The sequence below is a fragment of the Brassica oleracea genome, chromosome C7 (genome assembly GCF_000695525.1).
Source record: "Brassica oleracea var. oleracea cultivar TO1000 chromosome C7, BOL, whole genome shotgun sequence".
In the NCBI taxonomy this organism is placed as follows: domain Eukaryota; kingdom Viridiplantae; phylum Streptophyta; class Magnoliopsida; order Brassicales; family Brassicaceae; genus Brassica; species Brassica oleracea.
The window spans coordinates 19,026,257-19,039,407 of record NC_027754.1 but is presented as its reverse complement, the minus strand read 5'-3'; the positions used below and the strand labels follow the sequence as shown (position 1 = coordinate 19,039,407).

The window sequence follows — 13,151 nt, the reverse complement described above, 5'->3', positions numbered from 1 at the left end:
TATAGTCCATGTTTGTATAGACGCTTGACACTGGGAATGTGCCTGGATCTGTAGGAGTTGCCGATAAGGACAATGCTTGCAGAGCAGGAGGGCATTCAAATATAGCATGAGTTACAGATTCCTCTGCTTCCCTACACCTCGGGCAGTAATTATCACACCTCATATTCCTCCTTACTAGATTTCTTGTTACCGCCACCTGACCCGTTATCAGTTGCCATATAAGATGACACATCTTTCTAGGCGCTTTCAACTTCCAAGCAAAGGCTTGAAGTTTAGTGATACTTGGTTCCAGTATCTCCTTTTCCTCATATGGCTTCAACAAATTCTGAGCAACCCAGTATCCAGACTTAACTGTGTATTGATCATTTCTCGTGTATTCCCAGCAGAAAGTATCGTGGCGATGAGTAGAGCTTATGGTCATACTGCGAATGAGTGGTATATCACCAGGATGGACATAGTCCTCTAATACCCCTTCGTCCCATTCCTTTGATTCCTGATTAATGAGATCGCTAACTCTCATGTTCGGGTTCATCATAGGCGCTACAGGTATAGCTGGTCTAGCAGGTCTCGTTGGGATCCATGGATCCTCCCACACCCTAACTTCATAGCCAGAATGAATCTTCTGTCTGATCCCCAGGAGTAATAGTTTCCGTGCGGCGGAGATGCTTGTCCACACATATGATGGACTACTTGTAGAGACTGCTCGCAATGGCGAGGTCATCCTATAATATCTGCCCTTCAAAACTCTGGCAACAAGTGAATCAGGGTACTGGACCAATCTCCATAATTGTTTGGCCAGTAACGCTAAATTGAACTCATGAATCAATCTGAACCCAATCCCTCCCTCCTTTTTTGGTAGACAAACATTTTCCCATTTCGCCCAGTGTATGCCTCTTTTTGGCGGATTCGAACTCCACCAAAATTGTGCAATGGCACTAGCGAGGTTCTCACAAATCTCCAATGAAAGCAAAAACGTCGACATAACGTATGTCGGGAGAGCCTTGAAAATTATAAACAAGTCACAATAGTCAATCATAATTTTATTAATATCATTTGTTCATATAAAATTTCATATCTAAAATTAATTCTCATTTAATAATACATTTACTCATTATATTTATTAGCAAAAAAAGTTATAATCAATCCTAACAGTTCTTATAAATATTACTTATCAACATAACTATAAATTATATTTACATATAAATATTAACAAAAAAATTAATGTGAAACAATAAAATAAAGTATGCTCCCTTAAAATATAGAGAATATATGACATAGTTGCTTGAATGGTTTTGTCTTATGGACCGGTCTTGAACATGGTATATAGTAATATAGATTGTGAAGCATGAAATGATCATAAAATTTTATACACATTTTGTGAGTGATGAAGAGGGGACAGACAAATCAAGATTTTGGTGCTAAAGGACACATGCCCTTTTTCATAGCATTTCACAAACACAAGATAAATGATATTATTCAACCAATCTATCAAAAGTTTTTAGCTAATTCATTCTGTTTCTTCTAGTGATTAAGTTACCAACAACAAAATGAATCTTTGATCCTAAACTCACCACTTGTTATCAATTGATTTAGAGATATAACACCATAAACTTCACAACTAGTCCAACATGCACTAAAGAGCCAATCCACAGAGTGTCCCGTCCTTTTTCACACCGACTTGCCAACCAAAGTTAACAATTAGTTCAAGCCAGTGGCTGATGATGATGCTTTCAGAATCTGTGACACATCAATACTTGAAACCTATAAATAAATGAATGGTGACAATAATAGCGACGTACAATGACATTCCACTGTCACACACGTAGGGCAATTGATAGAAAGAGACCCACATGAGAAAATCCAATGAGTCCAACTCCAGTTTTTCAGACATTACCGATTAGTACAAACTGTAACAAATCCTAACACATATCTCTCCAAGTTCGTTAGACCCACTGTAGTACTACCCCTTTCAGAATTGTTTCTTAAAGAAAGCAAACTGTTTTAAAGCCCAAAGCTAAATAACTTTCTTTATCTTTACTTAAAAATGAATCAAAGTCAAAACAAACGACCCTTTAGTATTATGGACAATCTCATCACACACTTGAATTTGCTAGCAGTCATCAAGATGGCCTCCATTGAAGAACATGTTAAGGTGATGACGCCAGAGAAACAGGAAACGCAATGAAGGCAATTTATATTCAAGCAACCCCTTTGTAATATGGACTCGATAAGTATGGACTCCGTAAGTATTTTATGTGACAGTTGTTATACTCCTTTTAGTTCTGTCCTTATCTTAAGAGGAAAATAAAATGACAACTAAAATCCAGTTGGGTTTCACCTTTCATTGAATTAATTGAGACAGGAAGAAAAGGCTGCAACAGTTTTAAAGATAGTAAGAGGATTGGAGGAGGAAGAAGAGTATTAAAGGAATGAAGAAGAGAAACAGCTCTTAACCTACTTAAGTAAATGCCTTCTTTTATTCCTTCTTGCTGTTGAGGTGGGTCTCTTCTGCTTTCCACCTCGAAAGCTGATCTTTAATATTTAAGATAGCATGTGATACATAGGAGATAAGAAAGAGTACAGAGAAGTTAAAACTTACTCGAGTCATATGAATATTATCAATTAAGAAGAGGCACATAAAGATAAGTTCAACTTATGAGCTCACTAATGACAAGCTCAGAAGGATGATTCTTATTTCGTGGATATTGATGTGTCCTGACTCTAGACTAGATTACAGGTTGTTAGTAACCAATATATTTGTTTAAGGAAAAGTTTAGATAAATATAAATATTATAGAAAAAGAAGAGGATAGGCTTTTAATTCTATATGTGAGAGTACTTTATATTGAAGAAGGCACTAACCTTCCTTGGTTGACATATATCTGCAATGGCTTTGTTTGGTAGTGCTTCAATTGAGTGAAAACAATGGTACTAGGGGTTGCCATGTGGGTGAAACTTACTTCTTCTCTTCAATTATATGAGGCTTCTAATAGGCTCCGGCTTTTCTTGATACTTGGAAAAAAAAACTTCTATTTATTGATGATGGAAGAGCAAAACCAAAGAGAGACAGAGACACAGAGCCTAAATCAGAGAGTAAAGTGGTGAAGTGGATCGAAACAAACAAGGTATGTAACTAGACAAATCTAGTTATCTTTTGTGTGTGTGTGCGCATATATGCTAACATTGAAAACTTGGTTTGTTTTCTTCTTTACGTTGATCAAAGCCATGGAGTCCCCTAGGAACCATGGAGCCTCTGAGGAGGAGGAATACAGCAGTTGTGAGTCAGGGTGGACTATGTACATAGGAGACGCCTTCCAAGGAAATGGCCATTCTACTGTTGTTGTTGATGATGATGGTGATGATGATGATGAGTACTCACATGTAAAAGATGTCGATGATGGTTACGAGAATAATGATGGTGGTAAAGAGAGTGATGACTCGATGGCCTCTGATGCATCTTCAGGGCCTAGCAATCAGATTTCAAACAACATCAACAAACATGCAGCTAGGAAGAATGGTTCTAAACAAGTCTGCATTCAAAAACGCCAACCTACAGAGAAAACATTAAGCAATGAAGGAGAAAAATCTGAGGTCAAAGCTAGAACAAGAACAAGTGCAGCTAGCCGTGCCCAGAGTAGAGGCAAAGTGAGCAAAACCAAATGATGATACTCACGAGAAGAACATATGGTGGTTCTCATAGAATCCAAATCCTGTAATGAAGAGAGAGATGTTTAAGGTCCCTTACCAGTCCTGTTGTTTGCCTTTAATAAGCCATGTGTGTAGGTAGTTGCTTTGTTTTCATTTGCCGGAATATGTTTTTTTTGTAGATGCTGTCCCAAATAAGTTATCTGCACGGTTCTCCGTTCAACCCTGTTAATGTTATACCATATGTACCATGTTCTTCACATACATATCTTCATCTTCAACACATGAGCCATCAAGAGGAGAACAAACATTTCCTGATTAATTCACAATAAAAACCACTTGATAACCAATCTATACCATTGAAAAGCACACACTATTTATGAAATAGAAACTAATCATCCTTTACGGAGAAAAAAAGTGATAATGGAATATGAGTATGACAAAGAGGTTGATGTCAAAACAGGCGTTTCTAAGGTTACCAATATTGTTTCTATGATGTGTGGCTCAAGTACCTAACAGCAGAGCTTTGCTTGCTAACAAAAAATGTCCTGCTACTTTCAAGAGCTTCACATGATTCTTCTACAAAACAACAAAACGTAATCATTCAAAATATGTCACTTTCGGTTACTATAAACTGTTTGTAACCACATTTTAAAGAAACTATTGGCATATCAGGAAATAAGTTATTAGAAAAGATCAGAAACGATCCTGTTGTCATTTCTTTCCCACGTTGTCAACACAGTAGAACCACACCCATCAGAGAAAGTTAAAACAAACATGACATATATTAATTGCATTTATAGTAGCTAAAGAAACAGTTTGCTGGAAAGCTATAGTTAGAGATGTAACATATAAACTAAAAGATAGAGACAAGTCCTTGCTTGACCAATTCAACTGACAGCTATACCAAAATTTGCTGTTACAAGATGCGATCTGTTCCATGGAAAATGAATTAGCTGGTATACATATATCATTGAGCTCTAGATAAATCATTGCAAAAGTATTTAACCTTAATGAGGCACACAGTTAATGGGAACAGAAAAAAACAAAAGAGACTCTAGCTGGCAACTTTCCAGAAGAGGAAGACCCTCACGTTTGATGTTATTCTCAGGTCGCTTTCGGACTTTTGTATAATCTACAGTTCATGATAAATGCACGTAGGAGAAGTATACAGATAGATGAAAATGAAAGATGGGCAGTCCCAACCTAATTACGTGACCCACAAAACGTAAGATACATGAGAGAATATTGCTTGGTGAAAGCATACACCACTAAACTTGGTCTACGAAGATTGAAGGACCAGATTGGCTCAACGAGTAAAGGCGAAGAACGAAGCATTTGTGGCAACAGTAGCATGTGCACGTTCCATTCCTAGTTGACAATGACACCAAGAAAGATTAATAAAAGCATTTGGACAACCAAAGAGAATACAACAGTGTCTTGGTACACCAAACAACCACCAATTATATTTGCTTTGCCAAACAGTACCTAGGCCTAACAGTACTATTACAAAACAAAACAAAGTTCAAAAGCTTTCTGTAAAAAAAGTAATGTCTTCAAGTAACCAGGTCAATAACTGATATGGGGTTTCCAGGATCAGAAGAGAAACTGTATGAAATCCAACCAGCACATCAACCCTAAGAGCATTTCCAACTCCCCTCAGTCACATCATTATAATGATTCAAAAACAAAGTTGTCAGGATAGAGAATACATTTTTCCCAGTCCTAGCCTCTCTCGTTATAAAATTTGAATGTTACATTTGATTTGCCTCATTAATAGGCTCAAGATCAAGTTTCCAGAAATGTAATTTCTAACCACTTAGAAAGTTAAAAGAAAGTTCTGAAAATCACCAAAGCATCATGAGACCTGGAAGAAGACTTGAGCGATTGTAGATCGGTTCTGCAGTTTGGACATGTTTCTTGGGGTCTACCAACAGAAAGAACACTAGGGAGTTCAAAGATACAGAGGAAGTGGTGTTTAGCTGAAGTTGAAGTTAACCAAAAGCAAAACATAAAAAATTCCCAGCTGGTTATTAGCTGTAGAGCTGAACAAGCAGTAGTAGTAACAATGGCACTGAAGATGTGCGCATGTTCGAGAGTTAGAAGAAGCTGCAACGCATCAGAAGTCGGAATATGCCGCAAATGTACCTTTTTAGTTTCAGTTGATGTACAAATAATTGAGGAAAACAGCATAAAATAAACATAACTCTGACCAAAAGTACCAAATGACAATGGTACATTTAACATAACTGTTACCAAAAGTAGATACTATTATAGGAATGCCCTCATCAACTACCAAACGACAATGGTCTCTGACAACCACCACGAGAGTTTCTTCGTACTGATTTTAATCCGATTTTATTTTTTTATTTACTCAAAACAGAACAAAAAGAGTAAAAGCTACGTAATACACAGCCACACACTCTTTATCCCCCAAAAGACAAATCATTACTTCAACTCTTGTTTGGTCTGTTTTTTTTTTTTTTTTTTAATTTCAAAATTATTTTCATATAAAGAATTAATATGTGTTGTGTTGTCGTTTTGTTTGAATTTAATTAATTGAGTCTGCACAGAAAGTATTATAACTAAGTTTTGTTATAATCATATCTTAAGTGCATCCACTATGTTAATTATGATGACAATATAGACTATCACACCTACAAAAAAAATGTATTCAATCCAAATCATATGTGAAACTATATAAGGCAATTAAAAATTTATTAAGATATTGACATTTGGTTTTTTTTTTTTTTTTTTTTGAAATCTAGCGAAAAAGAAAAGCCGACATTTTGATAAGAACCGGTTGTCTAAAAAAATGCTTCTCGGAGGCACAATCTCCCTCCACTCCTCCGGCTTCCCTAAGGTTATAAGGTCCACCTTAAACCCTCAAACGCAGTACCCACAGTAATCACCGCAAGCTGCGTTTTCAGCGGCAATACGACGACAGCTGGCGAGCTACTCAATCACCAACGAGGATCAGCTAACGTCTGTCTTCGGTCGCGTTGGCGAGAGAGAGGGGAGACGGCTTGTTCAACCCAATCATATGAGACGTGGTGGTTGATGGAGAGGCTGATCGAGGATCTGCAGATGAAAGGGATCTGTAACATTGCTCTGTGTTCGGATCCCCGGATTCTCGGGTTACCCGGATGGGATCCGAGGAATGGTGTTCATACGTAAACAGAAAAATCAAGAAATGAACAAACTTTTTAGCTTAAATAGATTACAATTGTCTCTTGTTTTACAACTAAATCAATGAGAAGCTCCTTCGTCTCTCCCTCAAAGATTCAATCTTTGTTTGAAAAAGATTCGCTTTTTTGATGGTCAAGAAGTAGCTTTGACATGGTGGAAGAAGGCCACGGAACAAAGGACGGCGGCGATGAGAGCGAAGAATCCTAATCCGATCATCAGAGAGATTCCGGCGATGATTAGATCCATCGCTGTCTGCACGCTTATCCACATCATTCTCTTAAAAATTCTCCGTTACGACAAGATCTCGTGTTTAGTGATAACAAGAAGAAGAAGAAGCTTCTAGCTTGGACACGTTTACTAGGTGAACAAAGATTAGCGCAGTTTCAGAAAACCTCGTGTGTATATAATATACTATATGAAGCATACATCTTTACACGTGTCGTAAAGTTTGGAGATTACATTAAACGTGACCTTCTCATGTTATTTGGTCGTTTATACATTATTTTATTCTAAAAGTAGATGGTGTCCTACTTCCTTGGAAAGTGGTTTCGAGTTCTGGGCATAATTTGAGGTAATCTTGGCAAGTTTCTGTCAGGGAACATGGAGGATGCAGCTGGAGAAGTAGGCAATGGTGGGTTAATCATTGGCCTCGGTTTGTTTTCTTTAATCTCAACCACAACAGCGTCTGACGTCAGAAACGTATTAGCCACTGATGCAGCGTGTTCCAAGCAACATCTCACAACCTGCGTGTTTCAATATATATATATATATGACAAAACGGTTTAAATGAGAAGCTGGAACAAGACATCATCAAAGTGAATTTACCTTGGTCGGATCGATGATACCAGCCAACATCAGATCTTCGTATTGATTCTTTGCAGCGTTGTAACCGTACATCATGTTTTCGTTCAATAATACCTGTAGATTTCAGAGTTAAGTTCCATTACAAGTTAGGTCTGGTTCTACCTAGAGAGATGACGTTATCAAATACCTTTTCTATGACAATATTGCCATTTGTGCCTGCGTTTTTGGCTATAAGTCTTATAGGGTAGCTCAATGCTTTCTTGAATATTTCAGCTCCAATCTTGCATATTCAAGAAAAAAGATTAAGCATGCTTTAAGAAGTCTAAATACTATGTTCCACTTTTAAAACTGAGTACCTTCTGTTCTGTGTTGTCTAGGGTGTCTTTAATGCTGTCTACTTTAGCAGCCAGTCTCAGGAGAGCACAGCCACCACCAACTACAATCCCTTCTTCAATTGCTGACTAAAATTCTGAGAGAGATCAGATTTCTTTGCACTGACAATTTCTGGAATCATATGTTTTGACTCTACCTTAGTTGCATTCAGGGCATCTTCAACCTTTAGCTGTTTATCCTTCAACTCAACTTGCGTCTGTGCACCTACCTAAGGCCTTTGAAAGTTAGTTCATGACAATCAGACTATTTTCAGTATCAATGGGTTTATAAAGTCACCTGGATTGATGCAATTCCACCAGATAATCTGGCTATCCTTTCATTGAGGATCTTCTTCTGAAAATTTTCCTCAGTGTTCTGAATTACACATTATGATCAAATGAAAACACATGAGCCTCAAATATGATGTCTTGGTTAATGAAACGAGAAAAGACTATTGATAATAGAAGGACCTGGACAAGTTTTTTAATCTGAGAAACCCTTTCCTCAACTGCTTTCTGAGTGTCCCCATTAGTAACAATCAGTGTTGAGTCCTTAGTTACGAGAACCCTTTTTGCTGTTCCTAAAACTTCTTTTCCTGCCTTCTCTAAGCTCAACCCCATCTCATCTCTGATCACAGTAGCTACACAGAGAGAACAACCCCAGTGATCCAAGTACTAAGAACAAGAAAAAAATATACACTCAAAAAGGCAAAAGTGTTATATGACTGACTACCTCCAGTTAAGATAGCAAGATCATCCAAGCAATGGCTCTTCCGCTCTCCAAACGAAGGAGCTTTAATAGCTGCCGCCTTCAGGTTACCTTTTAGTTTGTTCCTAATAACAGGAGCAAGAGCGTCTTGCTCTATCTCCTCAGCAACTATAAGAACTGGAAACTCCTCTTTAACAGCAGAGTCAAGTATCTTGAACATATCTTTTGGATTTGTTATTTTCTTATCAACCAAGAGCAGCTACAACACAAAAAACAAGACATGTATCTACATATACTCTTAGCCACCACTTCCAAGACAAGGGTAAAAACAAATGATGAGGTCTTAGTTTTCTAACCTTGCAATCATGGAACTCAACTTCTCTCTTCCTTCGATCAGTAACAAAGTAAGGAGATAAGTAACCACGATTAAACTGCATTCCTTCCACAACCTCAAGATTGTTCACTAGGTATTTGCCTTTCTCTATCGTAACTACACCACTCCTTCCTACTTGCTGAAAAGCATTTGCAATCATGTTCCCTACTTCGTAGTCGTTCCCTGCGCTAACTGCTGCAACATCAGCAAGCTCATGATCCTCAATCTGCAAACACAGAGGTCCAGAGTTTACTCTATCAATGGCTAGCTAGCTAATTAACTAACTCCATTTTCATGAGTACTCTCTCAAGGGTGTGTCAAAAGCATAGATCTTTCACCTCTCTGGACATAGACTTGAGCTCTAAAACAAGAGCTTTTGCAGTTTTATCAATACCACGAGCAACTTGGATTGGATTTATCCCAGCAGAAACCACCTGAAGAGAAGGCATGATGGTTCAAAAGTAGAAGCACATGTAATCAGGCATTATCCAGTTTGGTCATAATGGGATTATGTACCTTAGTACCTTCAGTGATAAGGCCATGAGCAAGCACTATAGATGTAGTGGAACCATCACCAGCAAGGTCATTAGTCTTAGCACCTGCTTGCCTCACAAGTTTCACTCCAACATTCTCCAACGGATCCTCTAATTCAATCTACACCGCACAATATAAGCGTATGTGGCTATAAAAAAAGATAAAAAAGCAAATAGAACAATGAGTTACCTCTTTGAGAACAGTTTCACCGTCATTGACGATCTTGGGAGGTCCATACTTGTTCTGCAACACCACGTTTCGTCCCTTTGGACCCAATGTAACGCCTAATAGCTTTGCTACCATATCTGCACCTGCCTGCACCAAACTTCACCACCATTTTCCCCCATAAGAAAAACAAAGTTCTCGACGAATCACTCACATAAAATGAAAGTAAACCTTGAGTTTCTTGGTGACAGAGCCATCACGGTTGAAGTGGACCTCTTTTGCGGCGGCTCTTGCTCTAAGAACGAAACGAGAAGACGAAGAGTGCAAAAGAGAAGACTTTTCGCGAAAATTTCGATCAGCGAGAGGTAATGCAGAGAGTGAGGAAGCCATTGCTGTAAATGACCACAAGAAGAAGAAGAAGAAGAAGCTATCAGTAGCTTCTGTGCGGAAGAAAGATATAAGGTGAGAAAAAGATTTCATTATATCTCCTCTTCTCTTCCTTATATTTGTCGTTGGGCCGAGTCTTATGTGTCAAATATTGTTGGGCCGAGCCTAATATTTAAACAGCCTTGTCTCTATTTGAAATTAGCATTTGCAAAGCATTGGCATGAAGAGTATCACTGTACTATCTTCATGTATCTACAAATCTCAGACTCCAACGAACTCAAAGCTCAAATACTTGAGAGGAGGGACTTCGAAGAGAAAACACAGTAAGGTATGTAATATATAATCCACATGAATTTTGATTTCAGAGGATATTTATATTCTCATCATCATGCTCTGCTTCCTTCCTATACAAGTAAACACAACCCTAAAATTCAACCCTTTTCTCTTGCACCACCTAATTAAAATCATCCACAGAACTGATAACAAAGAATATATTGCACCACCCGAGTACCTTTTCACGTTATGTTCCTTAGCATCTATATATACTACTATCTGAGGACAAAACCACTAGATTAATAAACTTTGAAATACTATCCTAATCATATGTACGTAGTAAACACCCCAACATCGACCAATGATATTAAACTAATCAGAAAAACTGCTGAGAATGATTTTGTTGATGCTAGTCGCGACTGTGTGCGTTAGATCATTCATCATGGAAGCGTTTTATGAGAAGACATCAATAACAACCGGTTAGGTTAACACTTAACAGAGAGAGGAGAGAGAAGTGAAATTCTCTCTTTAGTCTCTCCCTCCCCAAATCGAAAACCCTAAGCCGCCGCCTCGCTTTCTTCACGCTCAGGCGACCGATGGTACCTCCCGTCGTCGGTCTCCCTCTCCCCTGTCAACCTGTTATTGTTCATCCTCTTCACCCTCTGCTATTTTTTCCTTGTTTGGTATGTCTGGGTCCGATGGAGTCTTTTCCGCAGGAACTAGCTGGAATCAAAGGGTCTTTATTTCTTCTGGACCACCAGCTGAGGCGGGATAGGTCGGTGATAGCTATGAGAGCTCTGGATTTGCTTCTAGTCGCTGATTGCGCTTGGATCTGAGTCAGATCTAAGATCCGAGATCCGCCAGAAGCTTCGACGAGTCGTGCCGTCTCGCTTCTGCTCCGCCGTCTCGCCCCGGCCGGTCTATTCTAGCGGGCAGTTTCCAGGGTCTGCGTAGAGCTCCTCCTCTCTCTGAGTGAAGGGTGGTTGTGCGGCGCACCACCGAGGACATCTTTTTCTTTAGCTCGAATGACGACTCCCATGGTCTATCTCAGTGAAAGGTGGGCTTCTCTCATCGTCTACTACTAGGGTATTGAAGACAACCCTTGGTGTTGACGTCTCCTGCGGAAAAAGTGAAGCTCTCTTTTGCCATCAGATCACCTGCTTTAAGGAGTACCGTGCTCCTTCAGTGCTTCATTTCCCGTTCCAAAGCTCCCAGCAGATAGCTGATATGTAACTTGCTCTCTCCGCCGCATCTTCTGTGTCGCATAGCGGATTGAGGGGTTAAACTACCGTCTGCGCTTGAACATCTTCATCTTCAGCAGTGGGAGTTTAGTCTTACATTCTGGCTTTCGTCTGTGTTAACTTGGGCTTTGCTTTGTCGACGTCCTCCTCCAGCGGAGTTTTGGGGCGTGAGCTAGGCGCTTCCGTAGATGTCTGCTATGAGCCACTTCGGTGAAGCTCGATCAAACTCGCCTTCAGGTTATTCTCTTGATCGCTGCTTCAAACCAGTAGATTAAAAAGTGCTTTGGTATGAGAGCTCAATATGGTTGTCTTTGTGCTACAATGTAATATTAACTTCAAGGTAGCCATTGTTGGTTGTTTGATGTTAATGTTTTAGGTTCTTTGGGGTTTTTTAAAACTTTTTGCGGTCCCTAAAACCTGATCGGCTGGAAATCATATCTTGGTTTCAATCACTTGCCCCGAACCTTCATTAAGTTCTTAATGATATTTACAATTTACCATTAGGTTAAACTTAACAAGTAAAAACAGGGTTGTTTCTTTTAATACTCGGCCCATAAATATTTTACCACTCCCAACTTTAATATTTTAATTTCCTAAGCTTTATCATTTGACATTGTCAACCCCGGCCCCACACGGTAAAATGGTGTTAATACTTGTAGAAGGTTTAAATGAACTTTAATCATATGTACTAGGATGAGATCCAAATATAATATGTATATAATTCCAATGTAGAAGAAACAATGGCTAGCTTGGACTCAAAGAGATTACGTTAATCAGTCATCATATAAATAAGAGATTTGGGGTTCCAATAGCTTGATTATAGTAGTTTTAAATTATACCAAATCATTTTAGTATAATTTCATCATATATTCTAAAATACAGAAGAAATAGTTATACTATAGATGAAATTCCAATGTAGAAGATTTTGAATCAGTCACCGAATAATCAAATATATTTTTGCACTCTGCTTTGTCCAATCCCCTATATATTAATCCCGGAGCATTACAACAAGTTTTCGTAGCCACGTGCCATCACGAAAATGATTCTTAGAATTATTAGAAAAATAAGTTGGTCCATATAAATATATACTATGAATATTTGTTTTTTCCTTAAATAAAAGCTACGGAATTGTCTAATATTGTTAACATATATATGATAATTAACGATTATAAATAATACATATTTGATAACAATTTTTCTAACCTCTTTTTTTTTTAATTTTATACTATTAAAAAAAATTAAACAATCACATTAAACATATAATAAAAAAATTAGATTTTTTTCCTATATGTTATATTTTGAATTTTAAAAAACGACTATAAATTACTAAAATGGTAAAAGTCCCACACTGAAAATTTTGTGATCAATGGTTTAACTTTTTTTTGGTCAAGCAAGATACAAATGATCATATATCGTAGGGGTGGGCGTTCGGATACACGTTCGGATTCATATCGAGTATTT

General features: G+C 38.1%; 2 protein-coding genes and 1 long non-coding RNA gene across 6 annotated transcripts in view; 1 reads left to right on the top strand and 2 right to left on the bottom strand.

Moving 5' to 3' along the window:
• LOC106305822 overlaps positions 1–4,390 on the bottom strand; it is a 9,107-nt gene extending 4,717 nt beyond the window's left edge. For all 3 annotated transcript variants that reach the window (XR_001263060.1, XR_001263061.1, XR_001263062.1), the window contains exons 1-6: positions 4,157–4,390; positions 3,745–3,958; positions 3,379–3,465; positions 2,862–3,011; positions 2,459–2,532; positions 1,572–1,737 (exon numbers count right to left, since the gene is read on the bottom strand). This is a non-coding gene — a long non-coding RNA (uncharacterized LOC106305822). The remainder of the gene's footprint in view (positions 1–1,571; positions 1,738–2,458; positions 2,533–2,861; positions 3,012–3,378; positions 3,466–3,744; positions 3,959–4,156) is intronic.
• Positions 2,909–3,910, top strand: LOC106305821. Its single transcript, XM_013742218.1, has 2 exons — positions 2,909–3,124; positions 3,223–3,910. Exon 2 carries the CDS (start codon positions 3,225–3,227, stop codon positions 3,660–3,662), a length of 438 nt encoding a protein of 145 aa, XP_013597672.1. The 5' UTR covers positions 2,909–3,124; positions 3,223–3,224; the 3' UTR covers positions 3,663–3,910.
• A 2,440-nt stretch (positions 4,391–6,830) lies between the features above and the next one.
• On the bottom strand, positions 6,831–10,238 carry LOC106305820 (chaperonin 60 subunit beta 4, chloroplastic). Of its 2 annotated transcripts, none has more exons than XM_013742216.1 (14): positions 10,021–10,238; positions 9,814–9,939; positions 9,607–9,744; positions 9,429–9,524; positions 9,074–9,316; positions 8,742–8,976; positions 8,480–8,649; positions 8,307–8,384; positions 8,167–8,238; positions 7,994–8,098; positions 7,825–7,917; positions 7,659–7,751; positions 7,293–7,576; positions 6,831–7,225 (listed from the first exon to the last, which is right to left on the bottom strand). In XM_013742216.1, exons 1-13 carry the CDS (start codon positions 10,177–10,179, stop codon positions 7,361–7,363), a joined length of 1,824 nt encoding a protein of 607 aa, XP_013597670.1. In that variant the 5' UTR covers positions 10,180–10,238; the 3' UTR covers positions 6,831–7,225; positions 7,293–7,360. The 2 variants fall into 2 exon arrangements, with proteins under 2 accessions (XP_013597670.1, XP_013597671.1); XM_013742217.1 differs by having other exon boundaries at positions 9,814–9,949; positions 10,021–10,231.
• Positions 10,239–13,151: the final 2,913 nt, after the last annotated feature.

Excerpts from the sequence above, each read along its gene's own strand:
- LOC106305821 (XM_013742218.1), top strand. The coding sequence starts at position 3,225 with ATGGAGTCCCCTAGGAACCATGGAGCCTCTGAGGAGGAGGAATACAGC.
- LOC106305820 (XM_013742216.1), bottom strand. The coding sequence starts at position 10,179 with ATGGCTTCCTCACTCTCTGCATTACCTCTCGCTGATCGAAATTTTCGC. Across the intron at positions 9,940-10,020 it reads CTGTCACCAAGAAACTCAAG|GCAGGTGCAGATATGGTAGC; the intron begins GTTTACTTTCAT and ends AGTTTGGTGCAG. Across the intron at positions 8,650-8,741 it reads TCTTGCTATCTTAACTGGAG|CTACTGTGATCAGAGATGAG; the intron begins GTAGTCAGTCAT and ends CTCTCTGTGTAG.